The 19,694-nt window shown below is 44.0% G+C and overlaps 1 protein-coding gene across 2 annotated transcripts; it reads left to right on the top strand.

Annotated features, from left to right (window-relative positions):
- The first annotated feature begins 8,121 nt into the window (after positions 1-8,121).
- Positions 8,122-13,349, top strand: GINS3 (GINS complex subunit 3). Of its 2 annotated transcripts, XM_075715355.1 has the most exons (3): positions 8,122-8,295; positions 8,916-9,149; positions 11,798-13,349. In XM_075715355.1, the coding sequence occupies exons 1-3, from the start codon at positions 8,122-8,124 to the stop codon at positions 12,026-12,028; spliced, it is 639 nt and encodes a 212-aa protein (XP_075571470.1). In that variant the 3' UTR covers positions 12,029-13,349. The 2 variants fall into 2 exon arrangements, with proteins under 2 accessions (XP_075571470.1, XP_075571471.1); XM_075715356.1 differs by lacking the exon at positions 8,916-9,149.
- Positions 13,350-19,694: the final 6,345 nt, after the last annotated feature.

Here is a 19,694-nt window from a genome sequence, read left to right as displayed (position 1 = left end):
ATAAAGCCTGCCACTGAGTTCAAGCCACAAAGTCCAGAGAAGTCCAAATACATTTGCTTTTAAAATATCTCATGGGGTTTTGTCACTTTTGAATATAACATTCCTGGATATTTAGCTGATGACACCTGCACACTGCTGACTTAACCCACAATGAGATATATCACTGGCCACTTACAGGGTTGTTTCATGAAAACCAAGATAAACTTTATAGGATCAAAGAGTAGTCCATGCCTGAAAGAGAAAAGCTGTCAGATTTGAGGATACACTGTGACAGGATGTTCTCAGAACTACAGAGCCACTCAACTGTCAGACAATGCAAGCTGCCTGTCTTGTCTCTTCTTCACATTCCCCCACACCATGAATCACTGGACTTCTTCCAGATTGTATGTTCAAAGTGAACAGCATCATCCCCTTAATCCTTTGACTCCAGGGGTTAGTATCTCAAACTCTCCCCACACACTTTGCAAGCTCCCACCACCTGGGATCACTTGCTTGGTCTGGCAAGTGATAGTGGGTAGAGAGGGTGGATCCTGCAGGACTCCACAGGCATCCATTCAGCAGCTCAGAAAATGCTGCTATCAGCCCACCTCTTAGATGGTTTCCTCTCATTCACAGCAGCTACCTCTCTGTCTCCCAAAGATGCCAGGAATGCAAGAAACTCTGGTTTTGCTCTGCTCCTCGTGGGCCTCCTAGCTGTTATTATACTAGTAGCCTTTCCCACTGGGGCACAGAATTTTTGGTGTGCTAATTCTGACTATAATCACATTATATTAGCCAAATTGTCAGTATGTAAAAGGTGTAATGTGACATTTCTATAGCATTTTTCACACTGAAAGATGAAAAAAACCTCTTCACAAGCCACGAACAAGATTGTCTACTTTTTGACATGATGCAGTGTGCTCCAGCAAGGTGCTGTTAGATTTCACTTCCCATATGTGATCAGAGGAGGAACAGTTTGGATCTTTTCCTATTCTAGCATGCCTCAAAAATGTGGACAGCCTGACCAGATATCCACAGTCCAGAAATGAAAAGCAGCAGCCAAGATGCAATCAGATTTAAGGTATTCAGAGATTTCTGCTGGCCAAAGACAGCAAGCCATGGGCCAAAAGGAGCATTCACACTCTGACAAAGCAAAGGGAGATTCTATTTCTAAGAACCCTGAAATATCAGCATTCTGCTCATCTAATGCTGATGGATGAAGGGCTGGAGTAATGCTGGTAACACTGAAACCATGGTTTAAAGAGCACAGGCAGTTCAAAACATAAAATGCAGATGACTGCCATCCTCTCCAGCTAGTGAATCCTGGGTCACTGGTAGAGACAACATGGCAGATAAAAGGGGGGAAAAAAAAACCCAGATACAAGAAATGTGAATGAAGGCAGTGAAGAAATCGGTAGCATTCATGTTTTCGTAGCTTACTGATTACACATAAGTGAGTTGATACGAACCTACTCTCCCTGCAATTCAGAATTCAAGCTCTTATTCTAGATCTTGAGAAATAAGCAATGTTGCCTTCTTTTCAGTAACTCACACACTTAATAAAACTCTCCAGAGTAACATGAATAAGAGTGAGAACCTAGAATGAAGCAAAAGGTTATCAGGATATAGACAGAAAAACATTAAAAATATCTGTAGTCAAATATTACAATTGCTTATTTGAGTCTGAAAGAAATTGAATAATCTTTTATTTTCTTTACAGGGGTAAAATTTGCAAATTTTAGCTTGCTTTTACTGGAAATGTCCTGAATACCTCAGAAAAAAAGCCAAACATCATGTAGAAAGTGAAGTTCATATAGCACCTGACCCCCGTATCTTCCTTTCAAACAGGTCGGTTCTAGTTTTTATGTAATTTCTTAAAAAAAAAATGCTTTCTTTTGTGCACAAAGATTGATTTATTAGATGTTTTTTGTCTCTGGGCATTGACCAGCCTTTTGCTGAATGGAGTTGGAGTGCATGCAACTTAATTGGACGAGCATAATTTCCAACATCTCCCTAGGATATTTGCTGTGAATGGTGAAACATAAGAAAAAGGAAATTGCTGATGTTTAATGTTTCATACTGCGGAAAGGATTCATTGTTTTGCTCAGCAGCTTGAGTACCTTACAGGTAGGAAAGGGTGTCCCCCTCAAGAATGAACACAGTACTTTTCTTTCATCCACGTCATGTGAATGGATGTGAATGAAATAAAAATACATGTGAGTTTTCTATTCCCATCATCACAGTCACCCTGAGATACCAAAAGTTTGAGAAATCTCACCCCTTTTGAATTTTCTGCAGATATACAATTCCGAGCAGTAATCAGCAATTTCCTTAATTTCTTGCTGAAGGCAGTTAACACAATTACCATCTTCCCACAATTCTAAACAAAAACAATAGTAAAATGCCATCTGGGAAACTCCAAATGAAAGAAGCACCAACAATTTTGGCAGTATTCCTACTTGATATTAAATCGTAAAAAGTTTTAGCAACATGGCATCACTCCGTAAAACAAGAAACCTTCATCAAATGACTGCTGCTGATTTAACTGTGACTTTCCATTTACCAGCAAAACTACACAATGGTTAAAAATGTCTTGGAAATTGCTGAATCCACTCTCACATAATAACAGAGATTCACACAGTAAATGACAACTGGGAAAAAAATACTGTTGAGTTCTAGAAATGCTTCTATTTTCACTTTGGTTTTCAAAAATGCTGTTTCCAATACCAGTTATAGCATCCAGTTTATCTTATAAATTCAATACTCCTTTTTAGTAGGTGCTTAAAAGATTTTGAAATTCATTGTACAAGCTTGGAGAGTCCCTGCTGACATTGCTGCCTGCTGGCTAAGAGACCCTTGGCTAGAAGCTGGAAGCCAGAAGACTCCTCCCATAGGATGCTTGGTTGCCCTAAATCCCTTCACTTCTTCCATGGCTGTTCTCCTATCTGCAAAATGTGACACAATCTTCCTCTCTTCCTCCAATGTGGAAAGGAATGATAGCTTGAGATGTAAATATGAATATGGTGTATCGTTAATACTGTTGCTGAATCTCCCACATTTGCCGATAAACTGAAGAGGAAAGTGTTTATCTCCTTGGTTTAACTACTGACCTGTGCTGCTACCCCTTTTCCTTCAAAAAAAATAAAGTTGTACTGGACTGCAGAATCTGTCTCTTGGAGAGCAGTATTTACTCATATGACATAGCACTTAACTCTCTTATGATCATCCTACTGAAGCCAATTGGTTTGTTACATACCTGTATTTGCACAACAAAGGGGTTGCAAAAACTTGTATCAAAGATACAGTAGGGCATTACTTACAAATAAGAACTCCCACTGCCACAGGCAAGTTAACTGATTAGGAAATGCAAATTTGTTGAATGAAAGTTCCAGGAGGGAAAGGAATGATCTAAGTAGCATCAGAAAGCCCGGGGATGTAGGTGAAGGGTATGTGCTACAATGTGTTGCCTTCTATCAGCTGGACACCACAAAACAGAAAGCTCCGCTCTCAGAAGTGTGCACGCCACATGCCTGAGTTTTACTCATGCACTCAGGATCTTTTGGTCAGGATTAGACAGTGCAATTCTGGCTCCACTGAAGACAGTTGTCTCATCTAGAGATCTTAAAGACAGCCAAAACTCCTGCCAGTGTTTCTGATTACTTGATAACAAACACAAATAAGAAAAGCAAGTCATACTATGATCCTATATGGTAACTGAGATTCTATGCAAGAGGGGACAAAGGCCTTAGTTTGTGCTGTGGTTTAGTCCAATATGTAGAGACTGATGATTCCTCTCTCACTTTGCCCTTAAAAAGTAAGGTAAGGAGAGGTCACAGGGAGTAGTACTTCCTGCTCCCATCAACATCCTGCAGCTTTTCCAGTTGTCTTAGTTCATGTATTTAATGTCATTTAAATTACCCGTGATGACAGTATCAGCTGACTCTGTCATAACATCACATATACATGCTGTTGTGACACATCTCAGCAACTGTGCAAAACACAGACGTCAGCATGCTCTGACCAAATGAAAGTCCCTAGAAGAAGCAGGTAACATAATTTCGCTTCCCTGAATTTATCTGAGATATTAAATTGGCTGAATCTTCAAGATTTAAGAAGTACATAGATGAAATATAACAGCTGTTCCTTGATTTCTAAGTTTTCGTTCTTTCCCACTTTGCAATTCTCTCAATTCATCTACCATACCTGGAAGTAATTTGGGTTTTACCCATCACAGCTCAGACTTACTTCTGTAATATTTTCCTCTGTCATTACTCAGTTTTTGGCATATGTCTTCACCTCCTGCCTCTTTTGCTCCACCACTGCCTTCTCTCAATATCTATATGCCTTTCTTCTTACACACTTTTGCTCCTTTCTTTACGCTGATTATTGAGGGATTCTGTTATTCTTTGTCTCTGTAAAGCTACAGGGTCTGATTCCCCTCTCAGACTACTTCTGCTAGTGTAGCTCCATATGACATAAAGGGTTTTGACTTTACACAAATGCAGGAGGAGAATGAAGTCTCCAGTTTACAAATCCTCAAGTACAAACAGGCTCAGCTATGACACAGGACATTCCTTTTCTTTCAGGAAGGTCTTGAAATCATATTTATGAAAATATAATATGGTATAGGATGCTGGGCTCATTATGCATATTTTTAAACTAAGATTCACACAGAAGTGTTCAGGAATAGGAACCTGCTTAGTAACTTTCTCAGGATGAGAGGGCAAACATACTACAAAAAGGGGTGACATAATTTTGGCTGCCAAACCCATCATTCTTTAAAATTCTCACAAAAGAACAATTCTTCAACTGATTTTACAGTGAGTGTAAACATCTTTCCCTTTGTATTCTTTCAACTTTGCCTAGTACCTTAGGCTTTCTGCACCTCTGTGCCTTATTTCAGTATCACATACTACAGGATGAAGCATCTTGGGACATAGGGAAACACTGTTTTCTTCCCTCTTTTTCCAGATGCCTTACTTCTGCACCCTAGAAAAAGAGCATATTCCATTTGCACAGTTCTCTCTTCTCACTCACAGTGCAAGCTTTCATATTTAGCATAGAAATTTGTTTCCTAAACCTGATTAAGCAGGGAATATTTTTACTAATCCAATTCAGCAAATTATAATTTTATCAGAACTGCCCTTTAGAACGAGCTTTTGGAAATTGCACTCTAACTTATTTGGAACATGTGCACAGATAGAAGGATTTCGTTTCCAAACAGAAAGACTTAATCTCTCATTAAAAAACCACGAAAACAACACAGGACAATAGTTAACAATACTAACTTTAATATAATGTCTGTTTTCTGTACCATAGACACAAATTCAGCCTTCTACAAGAAATGACCTTTTACATGAAATCTCTTTTCAGGAGCATGCATTTCCCTTACAGCTGTTGTCAGGATTTAATGTACCTGAATAATAGGAAAAAGGGGACATTTTAAAACCAGCAGTGTGTGGGCATCACATTGACAAACAGACGTGCATACATTTCTTCTGCTCCTGGGTCTCCGTTTCTGATACTTCTCTAACAAATTAACAGCATTAGATTTTCACAAATCCAGCATGCCACAGTTCACAAAAAGCTTGCCATTTCTTTGTTGGCTGGATTTTTATAGCATATACTGCCATAGTACATAAGGGATGCATAAGTGACAGAAGTACATCATCCTAAGGTCTCAGTCTCCACTGCCTGTGCTTTATTTTTCTTTGTATGAAATAAAATAGTGCAAGAGTTAATAAACTGGTGCAAATTTGATCATTTTTGCATGGCTTTGACTGATCAAGATATTAAAGTACCAGCATACTAATTAATGAAGACAAAACAATACCAAATCACAATAGATTCAGCTTGAGCAAACAACAGCATAAAGAATGCTGAGGTCATAAGAATTAAAAGATAATTGAAGAGGCATTGGCTTATGCCTTAGTCATGGACTGAAAATGTCATTAAACAAATCATCAAAGCCCCCATAAATAACTCTGTCATTATTTTTCAAGAACATTGCCAGGTCTCTGAGTTTCAACCCTGCTCAATTGTTTGGTTTTCTTCCTTAGCAGAACAAAGACTGAAATATTTATTAGATTACTTAACTTTTTTTTATAGACCACTGTATATAGAAAGAGTAATGTTTTTAGCATATACAGCTTAAGGAATAGCAAGAAAACTTGAATGTGATGAAAACTGAACTAATTTGAAACAATAAAACAATGAGAAAAGAAAAGCACAAGGTCAGGTTCTAGTATGAAGTAAAATTCAGATAAAAATGGGGGTAACCACTGTTTTTATGCTTATACAATCTAACCTAGAATTTAGCACAAGGTATTTGATTCTGCCATCAAAATATGACTCAGTACTTATTTTATAGCACTAAAATAAATTACTTTGGGATGTAGCCTCACTTTGAAATCCATGGTATACACAGCTCATTAATACCAACTTCTGCCTACTCAGCACAGCCACATCACTCAGTCTGATTTTGTACTCTGCAAGATGACCCATGCCCTTAACTGCCAAAAAGAAACATGGGGATAATTAACCACATGAGCAGCATATGCCCCAATATCAACACAGGCTTGGGGATAAAGGGATTGAGAGCAGCCCTGCTGCGGAGAAGGACTTGGGGGTACTGGTGGATGAAAAGCTGAACATGAGCCAACAATGTGCGCTTGCAGCCCAGAAAGCCAACTGTATCCTGGGCTGTATCAAAAGAAGCATGGCCAGCAGGTTGAGGGAGGTGATTCTGCTGCTCTGCTCTGCTGTGGTGAGACCTCCCCTGGAGTACTGCATCCAGCTCTGGAGCCCTCAGCACAAGAAAGACATGGACCTGTTTGGAGCAGGTCCAGAAGAGGGCCACAAAAATGATCCAAGGGCTGGAGCGCCTCTCCTACGAGGACAGGCTGAGAGAGTTGGGGTTGTTCAGCCTGGAAAAGGCTGCGGGGAGACCTTATTGAGGCCTTTCGGTACTTAAAGGGGGCCTGTAGGAAAAATGGGGACAATCTTTTTAGTAAGGCCTGTTGTGACAGGACAAGGAGTAATGGTTTTAAACTAAAGGGTGTTAGATTTAGACTTCAAAAATTTTTTACAATGAGGGTGGTGAGGCACTGGAACATGTTGCCCAGAGAGGTAGTGGAGGCCCCATCCCTAGAAACATTCAAGATCAGGTTGGATGGGGCTCTGAGCAACCTGATCTAGTTAAAGGTGTCCCTGCTCACTGCAGGGGGGTTGGGCTAGATGATCTCTAAAGGGCCCTTCCAACCCAAAGCATTCTATGATTCTATGATTTGCTTGGCTTTTCATACAGCTAACTTGTAGGTTCAGATAAATGTATTTAAGCCACAGGCAATCCCTCTGCCTGCCAGAAGAGTTGTTCTCAGGGGCCAGACAAGGTAGTGGGCCAGCAGGTCCTTACTGCTGCTCTGCCTGGAGGACCAGGACTTTGTCAGCCAGCAGCGCTGGCCATGACCTGAGCATGCTGTTGTCAAGGAACAACCACCCAGGTTGCGCTGCTGCAAATTCAGCCTGGTGCGTGCATTTAGATAAGATACGCCTTTGAGATACCCCTTTTCTGGAGGTCTGCCTTGCAAGGCGGAGGCTGGCATGCCAGGGGGATGGCAGCTGCAAGGAACTGCCCAGGGCCCACTCTGAAAGCAAGGTGGAGCCGCTGCCACACCCGTCCCTTGCTATAAAGACTGCTGGCGCTGGACACCCGCCATCGTGCTGCATGGAGGGAACGTCAGCATGGGCAGGACAAGGCTGCGCCAGGCCTGGGGCTCGGCACCTCGCAGCCGCTGCCGCGGCCTGAGGCCTGGCCTCCCCTTGGCTCGGCAGCGCGCCTGCCCGGGCCCTGGGGCCGCCAGGCGGCAGGCCCAGCGCGGTCGCGAGGGTACCCGCCTCAGCGCCAGTGCAGCTGCGAGGGAGAACCCCGCCGCCAGGCCCCGCCGGGCCACCGAGCCTACGCAAACCCCACCGCCGGGCACAGGGTGGAAATGCAGTGACGGGCGGTGCCACGGCGCATGCGCAGCGGCGCGCTGTCCGGCTGCGGCGGGAGGGGCTTGACTGGCTGCGCGGGAGCCGCCGCGGGAGCCTTGAGGTACCGGCGCCGGCGTCGGCGCCGCTCCGTTGCCTGCTCGCCCGGCCATGTCCGAGGCGTATTTCCCTGTGGGCCCCGGGCTGGGCCTGGAAGAGAACTTCCTGTCGCTGGACGACATCCTGATGTCGCAGGAGAAGGTGCCGGGCCGCGCCGAGAGCACCCTGCCGCGCCTGGCCTTCGCGCTGGGCCAGGGGGCCGGCACTGGCGACTCGATCCCTGAGGTAACCGGCGGGTGGAGAAGGAAGAACTACAACTCCCAGCAGCCACGGCGCGGGGCGGGATGGGGTGGCCAGCTGGCGCGGAGGCGCGGGGGACGCTGGGAGCTGTAGGTGCGCGCCTCCCTCCCGTGCCTCGGCAGGCGCTGCCCGGGGCAGAGCGTGCCCGCCGTGGCGGCGTCGCTCCTGTTCCTGCGTGAGCCCTAGGGCCCGTGGGCTCGCTGCCGCGCCGCGGGTATCTCGCGCGTCCCAGGCCCCAGCGGCCCTCTATTTTTGGAGTCACTGCAAGGAAATTTTAGCTTCTAGCTACTTTTAGAAGTTATTTTTACTTCTGTTGTATGCATTTTGCATCGGTTTTTTTCCCTGGTGTTTCATAATCCTGGTTTTTAATAATTATTGGATTATACAACATAAATTAAAAAAAAAATCTGCTTTCAGAGTCTTGCAGTAATAATGCCTCTAAAGTGTGTCTGTTTTATATTATGATTACAGTAGACTGTTCTGAAAATGAAATTGACTTTTTGTAATATTAGATCTTCGTTAATAAAGTTCACTGTCTGTCTTTGGGGTTGCTTTACGTCTGTTTTCATGGCAAGGACAAGTTTTGTTTTTTCTCATTCATGCAGGGATCAAAGCTGGAAATACCTCTGTGGCTTGCTAAAGGTCTACATGACAGCAAAAGAAGAATAATTTCTGTGGAATTGCCAAAGATTTACAAGGAAGCCTGGAGGACAGTGTTCAGCGCTGATGCCAATGTTGTTGATCTGCATAAAATGGGGCCATACTACTATAGATTTGGCTCCCAGGTCCTGAATTTTGACAATCCAGAGAATCCTGAGATAGCTCAGACTATCCTGCAGGCAAGTATCTGAACTAAGTCTTGAAATTTGGTTTTACATTTTTCCATCTTCCTCTTGTTCCTAACTGTTCAGCACTCTTCAGAAAAAATATCCTGGTTTAATCCAAATGATTTCTGGATTGAATATGGATTTTTTTAGATCAAGCTGTAGGATGGCCCTTTTGGCAACTGCACAGTCTAGTGGTGGAAGCCTCAAGTATGCATCCAGGACTGTAATTTTAGCTTGGAGTTTCCACACTGTAAATATGGTATTTCATAAAAGCCTGTAAAACAGGACTAGAGATGTAAGATTATTTAATCGTGCCCGTGCTGCAAGGCAGAATTAATTCACCCTCTATTATTTCTATTTTTTTACCCTATTTTTAAAGCTCTGTAATGATGAGACTTCACACTGCTCTGAGCAGTCTGTTTCAGTGCTTTGCCACCCTAATCTTAGAAGGTTTCCTCTAACATCTAAACTAAAGCTCCTTTGCAGCAATACAAGCTTTGTTCTGTTTGTCTCATACAAAGTAAACACTGAGGGCAGATTATTCTCTTCTTTCCTGCCACAGTCTGAATTCATTTGGTATCTCTTTGTGGGTCATTCTTTCTAACCTCTGATTGTCCGTATTGTGCACTGCTGGTATCTTTCCAGTTGATCTGCATCCACTGTGATGTGCAGTGCCCTGAACAGCATACAGTCTCCTGCTCAGGACTTGCGCTGATGAAAACAAAAAGATTACTTAGTGAATTTTGTAGGCCATGATGCTCTTCACTCATCATGATGCAGCATCTTGTTTTTCACAATAGAGTGACATTGATACACGTTTGGTTTGCAGTCCACAGTAAGATGGTACAGATTGCATACGCAGAAAATCATTCCTCTTCCTGCATTTGTATGGCTCCTTATTTCTGCCTTAATGTAAAACCTTACGTTAGTCCCAGCTGAACTACATCCTATTGTTTTCACACCATCTTTCTAATTTGTCAGGAGCATTATGAATTAAGAGTTCTGCTCCCCAACATGCTTGCAAGCATCCTTCTGCATATTGTTTGCTAGTTTAATAAGCATAACTTCTGTTCCTTTAGTAAGCTTAAAAATTAATATATCCAACAGTACTCAGTTCCACATAGATCCCTGTTGAACTCCACTCAATATGTTCTTCCCTCCTGACAGGAGCTATGTGTAATTGTCTTTACTGACCACCTGTGGGCAGTTTAGCTAAATCTTGGAAGAATGCCCCATGACAGATATCTATGTACTGCTTTTCCTCCCTTTGTAAGGCCTAGCATCCTGCCATAATAGGAAACCAGGCTGATCTCTCAAAGTTTCTTCTTGGCAAGTCCATGTTGGCTGTTACTCTTCTCTCTATTTTCTTGCAGAAGTTTAGGTATAGTTTATCTGTTCCAGTATGTTTCCAGGAATTGATACTGATAGATTTATAAATCCCTGGCTCTTCCTTCCTCCCTCTCCATCTCCCCTTTCTCTTTTAAGATAGATGCCATCTTTCCCAGTTTCTGGATTTCTGTGCTCCTTGAACTTTTAAATATAACCACTAACAGCTCTGAGATTTCTTCAACCAGCTCTCTAAGTAGTCTGGGATGGTTGCTATTGGCTTTTTTCCCTCCTTTTACTTTTTTCTTTCTCTATTCTTTAAATGAAGGCTGATGGAGAGAGGCTTTAAAGCGCTGCTCCTTTCTTGGAGTTGTCCACTGAAAGCTTGCTTTCTGCATTGAGGGCGTGACCACACCTTTCCTTGTCTTGTCTCTTTCTGCTAATGGACATCTTGAGAAACAAGCCACATTAGTACACATAACTTGTTGACAGAAAAATCAAAGCATGCTTTCTCTTTAGTAAAAGCAAACAAGGGGAGTTGTGCTGACTTCAAAAATAAACAAAACACCACCACCACCCCCCCCCAATACTCAGGAACTATAAATGTGAAGTACCAGTATTTGGTGACAAAGCCCAAATGAGAGTTATTAATTTATAATATATTTATTCCATAAATAAATCCCTCAAATACTACAGTTCTGATGATTCTAAAATCAGCTTCTGAAATAACAAAGCACAGCTTTCAAAGAGTTTTGACCTTTTTTAATTCCCAAAAGCAAAGATAAGGAGGGAGATAAAAATCCTTAAATATGTCTTGTTGCTTAGCTTTTTAAAATGTTATTTATTAGTTGTAGATTTGGGTTTTTTGAGCTTTTTTGTGGTTAAGTGTTTTTTCAGCATACTGAATGCTTTACAGTAGCGGTTTGGCTTAATTTCCAGGCTATTCACAAGTTGCAGCTTGTATGTTCCTACAGCAGCTGCTGTGGCATGAGATTCATTCCACCCACTCTAAAGCAATGATGTCTTGTGAAGTGAGATGGAATAGATCGTAATTGTGTTATACCCTGTGATCTGCTCAAGCCTGTCATTAGGAAGCAGCCAAAATCTAATTCCGTGCTTGCTTCCCATCCAGGCACTTACTCTCCCAGCTCAGGCAGGAAATGGTTTGTCTTTGTATCCAAGGGTGGCAGGTGCTACACTATGTGCAGACCCTTGACTAGTTGTGAACTAGAGCCTATACCATTGGCTTTTCAGTCTTGAAAGCTCAGGCCTCTAGCATTTGAGCTGAAGAAGCCTCTGTGTTACCTGTCAGTAATTCTGCTTATCTTCTTTAGACATTTATTAGCCGTTTTCGTCGTATCATGGACTCCTCTCAGAATGCCTACAATGAGGACACATCAGTGCTGGTGGCTCGGCTGGATGAATTGGAGCGAGCCTTATTTCGAGCTGGCCAGAAAGGGCTGAATGACTTCCAGTGCTGGGAAAAGGGACAGGCTTCTCAAATCACAGCTTCCAGTCTGATCCAGAATTATGGGAAAAGAAAGTTCACAGATATGGATGGTTAAAAGTCTGAAGAACATGCAGCTGCAGTGGGGGACACAGAGAGACTTGAAGTCTGTCTGTCACAGAAGAGAAAGATGAATAGGCTTTGGGTAAGGACAGGCTCCCTGTCCGTTAATCGGAATTCTTCTCTATAACATCTTCAGATTAGACTAGTGCAAATTTTAAAGGCAGATGGCAAGGGTATGAAAAATAGATTGCCTCACATCACTGGATAGCTTTATAGCTTACTCATACCACTCCTGAGGATTTGCAGTTGAAGTGTTTGCTACATGGCTGAAAGGGTATGAGAGGATTTCCTAAAAGGCTAATTAATATTTATTATTCTTTATCTTCCAAATTGATACATACCTTACTGGATCTGTTTGGAAAAAAGTGTAATTCTTCGTATTTCATCTTGCCGTTCCCATTCCAACCTTTTGGGAACAGCTGTTTCCAGGTTCCCCATTCTTTGGAGAGCCCCAATGATGTGGGAAAAAAATGTGGTACAAACTGCATTGAATTTTTCCCATTTCTTATACATTGAGGTGGAATTTTAATGAGGTTTTAGTGAGGATTATTTTAATGATATGGTGGCTTTGAGATCTAGTTGGTTGATAACCAAAATCACTAGTTCATCAATTTCTGGACTGGTTTTGGTGACTATCCAAACACATTTTCCTACATTTGTAAGAACATTTTTCTTTTGTACTGCTGGGTGCAAAATCCAAGCAGGTGGTTGCTCATTTGCCAGCATTTTGTGCAGCTACTTTCAGAATGGGGAGGGAAAAAAAAATCCCTGAAGTAGTCCTCAATGTGAGTAGGTTTTTTGTAAGTAGGCAGTGTCACTTTTAGTAACCCTGAGTGTTTAGGAATAAATACCAGTAAGACCCTTAAAAAAATCTCATCCTGTAATTTTAAATTACAGTATTTGGTTACTAGATTTGATATTCTGTTGGGGTTTTTTCTTTCCTTTTTTTTGTTTTTTCTTTGCTGGCTGGAATGCTTCTGTCCAGAAATACAACAAAAAAGTGCTCTGTACTTTTTATGAACAGGAACTGTCCTTTATGATTGCACAGCAGCAAGCTGTAAGTTAGAGGATTTTGAACTTGGGTATTTTCAGAATGACACAATAAATCCTCATTAAAGAACTATACAAAAGAGCTCTGAAAAAGACTTCTAAGTGTCATTTCTCCCCATGTCCCTCAGCTTTTAAAGTGGAGGACTACTGATGTTTATGAGAAAGCAGTCCATAGACACATTTTATAGTCTTGCCACAATGATTTTCATTGCATTCAAATTAAAAATAGGGAAGAATTGAGATGCTGATCAGTTATGTGTTGACATAAGAATATTTGTTGGGGTTTTAATGGCCTGTTTTTGAAAAGAGGTATGAGCTGACCTGGCCCAGCCCTTCCCCCAATGTGAGGAGTTGGACTTGATGATCCTTACGGGTCCCTTCCAACTTGAGATATTCTATGATTAGCCCTGTCTAATGCATCTCAAGATGATGTTTGTCCAGCCAGGCCTTTGGAAGCTGCCTCTGCAGGAGAACCCACAGCCTCCCTTAGTAGTCTGTTCCCGTGCCTGGCTGTAATGCATGATGAACAAAGTTGGAGCTGGACATTCACTGACACAGCAGAAGACACAGTCAAGCTTCCTGGTGGTGAATTGCTGTTGGAATGGTTAGTGAAACTGAAAAACTTTCCTCACCTAAGTTTTACATTAATTTCTCATAAAACTGTCAGCTCCTCTTGTTTCTCTCTTCTATGTATTTTTTTTGAGCTGGTGAGGCAGCCATGGAGGGTTGACCCTCCAGTTAAATACAAATAACTCTGCAGCCAGCACACCCACACTTTCTTGCCTACTTAACTTACCCTTTCACAAAATGTTCATGTTTCTTCCTTGGTCTCCTTTGCCCTTAACAATGTCTTAGTTTGTTCTCTGGTATTGATTTATTTTTAGTCAGCAGAATGAAGCAGTTGATTGCTTCTGCCAGCCCGAAAGCAATAGGTGGTGTCATTTGGACCAACAGCAACCAGGAGGAGCAGCAGCAAGAAATGTTTTGAGAACTAACATTCTGCAACACCACGTATTATTTTTATGAGAGAAACAGTGGCACCTAACTGAGTTAGGAGCACAAGCCTTTCTGATCTTGATTGGTGATTTTTCTACCCACTTTTTGGTGACCAGCTATTACAAGAGCTTCATCCAAAATTTTAATTGAACCAGTTGCTTAACAGAGATGTGATGTAATCAGTAGAGGCACAGTGTGAATGCTTTCTTCACACAGAGCTGCTTCTGTCCCCAGATGTAGTTTTTATAAAACACATTGTCTGGTAGCACAGCATATGGCTCAGGAGTTTGTGGTTTTATTTAAAAAACTAGCTGTTCATCTAGTGCTTCCTCTGCCTGGCAGGAGGCAACTCAAAGCTGTTCCTTGCCTTCATTTCCTTTTTGAACAAACAAAGGTAACACTGCCTTATTAGGAGTCTGTTCTGTCCTCTGGACTGTAGGCAGCATCTTTGTTACAGCAAACATGCCAGCCAGATCTTCCCAGGTCTGCTGCATCTGCCAGAGTTCAGATGCTTACTTGGTAAGTGCTTGTCAGAGCTAAAAGATTCCCCTTTTCAGAAATCACTCTGATTTCCTTGATCAGTTCCATTAAACCCTTACTGCTAAGCTTCTTTAAGACTGCCACATATCTGACAGCTTATAAGAATAAGGTAAGTGCTTTTCACACTCTCCGCCCTTCTCCTACCTGAAGAGCCACTTGGCACCTGCAGAGTGGCCGAGCGTGCAGTTCTAAGCCCATGTGTCTCCTCTGTTTTCGTGATCTTACCTGCTCAGAAGTGCTTTCACTAGAGTTGATGGCAGCCTGAGCACTAAATGCTGAGCAGAATTGTCAGTGGGACTTTGCACAAAAACTGGTGGAAGGATAACAGATTGCCCTGGTTTCATCACGTCACACAAGTGAGTAACAGGGGAAGGCCATGCACACTTCCAACTTAGGCTGATGGTTTTGCTTTGCAAGACTGGCTTTGGGAGCCAAAGTCCAGTGGGTGTAACATGCTTTTCTGTGTTTTGTGCTGACGAGGCAATGTGATTCAATTCTGTGGCAGGCAGGTGCTGCTTTTAAAAGAAGCTGTGCCAGTTTGGGCTTCCCTTGAAAGTGCCTTCTGGGTGAAGACCATCTGAGTACTTGCCTTGAGTTGTATCTTCTACTGCAGTGTTGATGACTGAGGGCTGCTTCTTACATCTAGGCCCAGGGGGCTTTTGGGTGTGGGAACAGCCTGATGACCTTTGTTCTGAAACAAAACCCGACATGTCAGCAGGACCTTGAGGATGGTGTGAACCTGTTAATGTCATGCACACATTGCTATGGAGAGGATGCCAACCTACTGCACCGGGGTGGGAGCTCAACATACATGTTACTAGTTTATTGAGTTTTTATGTAGTTTATCGTGTCCTCTGACCCTATGTGCACAAATTAATCCAATGTCTTCAGCACTAAGGTACTTCTGCAATGAATCAGGGTCTCTGCTCAAATAATATTGTCATCTCAGCCTACGTTAGACACATGGTCGGGTTGGAAATTTATACCCTCCTGGTGTTATCCAGTTTTAGAGACACCATCTTGCTGCTTTTCTGCCAGGGTCTGCAGTAACCTCTTTGCTGCTGGCTGAAGTGCACGTCGGGTTTTCCCAGTAGTTCTAGGGGAGTTTGAAAAGATGACCACGGGAAGGCTGTGACGTGGGAGGGCCTGTGCATGCACTGCTGGTCAGCAGCCAGGAGAGGGGGCACTGACCTTAAGACATTAGTTTTGTGCCGGTCCTACCGTAATTGCTTTAAGTTGTAGGTAGTGAGAACACTATTTTGGCCTGTGAGATCAAACTAGGTGTCTAGGTGACTTTCTGTTATACCTGCCAGGCAAAAACACAAGTCAAGTGAGATTCAAAGCAGAGTTTAGGTTGCGCTACTTTGTCCTAGATTTGAGCATACAAGAAGAGTGGATGTCATGATTGGCAGACGCAATGAAAATTAAGTATTGCTGATTGCTGTGTAACAAGGGAAGTGGTGAGAAAGCTGCCAAGAAAGAGTAGCAGAAGAGGAGATGGACAGACACTTCAGTCGATGTGCAATGTGCTGAGCAAGCAGCATGCTGGGTACAACATGAGCAGGTGCAGGACTTGCCGCATGCTGGAGTGGTCAGTGCCCCATGGGGGCCTGTGGCACTGCGGTGGGCTGGGGAGGGGCAGGTTGCAGGAGTTAGTGCCCTGGCTTCTGCTGCCTTCTCCTTCACAAAGTGCTACTTGCTTGTTCCTCAGTTGGAAAGCCTGAGAAGTGGAGCTAGGATTGAGTGTGTGTGTGTTTAAAGGCTGTGATACACAGAGATCAGAAAGGAAAGAGACCAGCACGTCATCTGCATGTCTGTTCTCTGTCTGCCAGCCTGAGCCCAGTGCTCAACACATACCATCCAGAAATTCAGATCCCTTCTGCCAGGGACAAATTTGCCATCCTGTGGGCCCTGGCCACAGTGGATGGAGCTGTGCTCTGCCTGTGGCTGTTCCCATTTCTACAATATATCCTCATGAATTTGTCAGGATAATGAGAGACAGGGAAAAAAAGTAAAGTTGCATCTGCCCTTTTTCCCCACAACTTGTTGGAGGGAGGTCCTCTAGCTGCCAAAGAGCAACAAAAGCAGCCTTGGAGAAGTTGCCACCCACAGTAGCTGTGGAAGCATCTGGCCATGAGAACAGCATGCCTGGGAAGCTGCATGGAGTAAGGCAGGGGGTGGCAGCCACAGCGGTCCCTTTGGGTCTGTTTGGGCAGGAGACGAGAGGTGGGAAGAGACGATGGGAAGCAGAGCAGGCAGGGAGAGGGGGAGTATCTGGTGGCTCTCAGGAAGCAGGTCAGCATTCAGTGTGGTACTCCTTCATTTGAAAGGGTCCTGAAGTGCCTCCACTTACGATTGTAAACAATGTAACATCTCAGTAAATAAAATGCAGGACCCCTGCCAGGCTGTGCACCATCGCATTGTTTGTCTGAGACCAAAGACTGGGGTGAAGAGAGCTGGAGATGTGTGGGGAGGAGGAGGCAGGAGCTGGGGAGGGACCTCAGGGAGTGAAAAAGAACCCAGAGGGGGCTTGAGACAAGGCTTGAAGACAAGAGGGAAGAGGAAGACAGTGATCTTCCACCTCCCCCAGGCACTGTTTCCATTGAGTATGCTTAGTGGGTTTTGCTTCATGGAGAAAATTGCTCATGGGAGCCTCTTCTTCCCTGAGTGCTGAGGGCTGGCCAGGCTTTCCTGCACAGGTGTCAGGCTTGCTGGGAGCCTGGCAGAGCTGACTCCACACTGCTGCTCTTGGGGGGGGTCCATGCAGGAGACCAGAGCGGCAGGAAGAGCAGCATGCTGCTGCTGCTGGACCATTCCTCAGCTGTTGTGGAAAATTACAAGGGGCAGCACAGCCCCAAAAAGCCAAGGCATTTGTTCTGGTTTTCAAAACACTTCATTAATGTCATTGACAATACCAGCAGGTTCCTGAGATTAGCATGCTTCTATTTTTGAAGAGTTATTTCTCATGGCAGGGTGCCAAGCAGTGCCAGCAGCCTTAGTATCCTTTCTATCTGGACTGGCAGGACATACTGTGGTCTTTCGCCTTCTGTTAGCGTCTGTAAAGCTGTATAGCTCTGGCTCTTCACAATGCTCCCCTACACTTTGGGGGAAATGCACTTTCTTCAGGTTTTCCAGCTAGCCCCGTGGCAAGGTAGAAATCCCTTGTGTTTTAGGGTAGAAGCCACTTTTCTTCTAGGTGCTGGGTTGCAGGCAAGGCACGGGCAGCACCTGGGCTGAGCAGGGTTTGGGGTGCAAGGAGCATGTAGGGACATAGATGAAGTTTGCAGAGTGCAGTGTGTACCGCCTCAGGGTGCTGTCTGGCTGTGCCTAGGTCTAGGTGCAGGGGAACAGCGCATTGTGCTGATGGAGCAGGTGAGGGATGTGGCTGCCTCAGTGCAAGTTCCTGGGTGGGGCCACAGCTGCAGCACTGCATCCTGCTGTGTCAGGATGTGGCATCGCTGGAGTCGGGGAGAAAGCAGCTGGCAGGTGAGGTTCCCCTGCTCATCAGCTCAGCCCCCTTGGAAACACAAACCATGGGGCCTGCTTCTCCCCAGCTTCAACTGGAAGGTGTAGGAGCACAGCAGCACCCCAAGACCAAGCCCATTTCATACTGGTATTCTCTCCTGAGTGTGTCTTTAATTCCTGATGTTGTGATATCAGAGCTGTACTTGAGTCATGGCACTCAAATGCATTGCGAACTGCTCTTGCCCCTGTTTCAGGCTCAGGTTCTTGTTGACAACTACACATTCAAAGCATTTTACTTTCAATTAGCCTACGAAATGGAGGGGGGACCCCAAGGGTGAAGATTGCTTTAAAGCTTGGAAGCCATCTTCTTTGTATGCTGGGATCCTGTAAGATCAGATTAAAATAGTTTCACCGTAAGAAATCCCAGTTTGCCTGCAGATGAACTTAGGAAACTGCAACCCTAAAGACAGTCCCAGCCTTACCCCCCCTCCAGACTTCTCTGTGCCTAGAAATGGGCAGTGGTAAGGAGATGCCTCCTGAGGGTCGTGATGGTGCTGTTCCATCTCCGTTGTGGTGCTGCAATACAAAAAACGTGGCAAAAAGCAAATAGAGGTTGCAAAACTTGCACTCTCAGCTTGGGTGGCTTATAAGGCTGGGCCTGTCTCTAGCTGTCCTGTTGGTCCCTTGAGGGCTCTGGGTTCTCCCTAGGTAAAGCAGAAGCACAAGGAGGATTATGACAAACCCTCACAAACAGGAAGTTTTTGCTGGACATAAAAGGAAAATTCTTCCCTGACTTCAGACCAAGAAGCTGCCAAATGCTTAGGATGCAGTGTGGCTTTTTTTCTCAGGCGTTAGAGCAAAAGGGGAGTGAGGAGATGACCACATGATGTTGTGGTTTAAACAGGTAGGCAGCTAAACACCACACAGCCATTCACTCACTCCCCACCCCAGTGGGATGGGGGAGAGAATCAGAAAAAAAGCAAAATTCATGGGTTGAGATAAAGACAGTTTAATAGGACAGAAAAGGAGGGGATAATAATAATATACAAAATAAGTGATGCACAATGCAATTGCTCACCAGCTGCTGACCGACACCCAGCCAGTTCCCCAGCAGTGATTGCTGCCCCCCGGCCAACTCTCCCTAGTTTATATACTGAGCATGACGTCATATGGTATGGAATAGCCCTTTGGTCAGTTTGGATCAACTGTCTTGACTGTGCCCCCTCCCAGCTTCTTGTGCACCTGGCAGAGCATGGGAAGCTGAAAAAGTCCTTGACTAGTGTAAGCACTACTTAGCAACAACTAAAATATCAGTGTGTTATCAGCATTATTTTCATACTAAATCCAAAACACAGCACTATGTCAGCTACTAGGAAGAAAATTTATCCCAGCTGAAACCAGGACACATGACAACATAGTCCTGTAGCTGGGCACTTTGATGCACTTGGGAGGAAGCAGTAAAGCTTCAAGGCACCGTCAAAACAATCCTCAAATATACCTATTTCTCTTGCTGTGGGACTGTCCTCTTCAGGGCGGGTGTATCTTGGTGGGCAGACTCCCATCACAGCAATGATTTAAGATAACTTTCTTGCCTTTGCCTCACTTACAAA

This window comes from Pelecanus crispus, chromosome 8, assembly GCF_030463565.1.
Source record: "Pelecanus crispus isolate bPelCri1 chromosome 8, bPelCri1.pri, whole genome shotgun sequence".
NCBI classification, from domain to species: Eukaryota; Metazoa; Chordata; class Aves; order Pelecaniformes; family Pelecanidae; genus Pelecanus; species Pelecanus crispus.
The sequence above is the reverse complement of the archived record's forward strand: the minus strand, read 5'-3'. Positions and strand labels throughout refer to the sequence as shown.

Coding starts and splice junctions, on each gene's coding strand:
- GINS3 (XM_075715355.1), top strand. CDS start 8,122: ATGTCCGAGGCGTATTTCCCTGTGGGCCCCGGGCTGGGCCTGGAAGAG. Junction 8,296..8,915: donor CTGGCGACTCGATCCCTGAG/GTAACCGGCGGG, acceptor TCATTCATGCAG/GGATCAAAGCTGGAAATACC. Junction 9,150..11,797: donor TAGCTCAGACTATCCTGCAG/GCAAGTATCTGA, acceptor TATCTTCTTTAG/ACATTTATTAGCCGTTTTCG.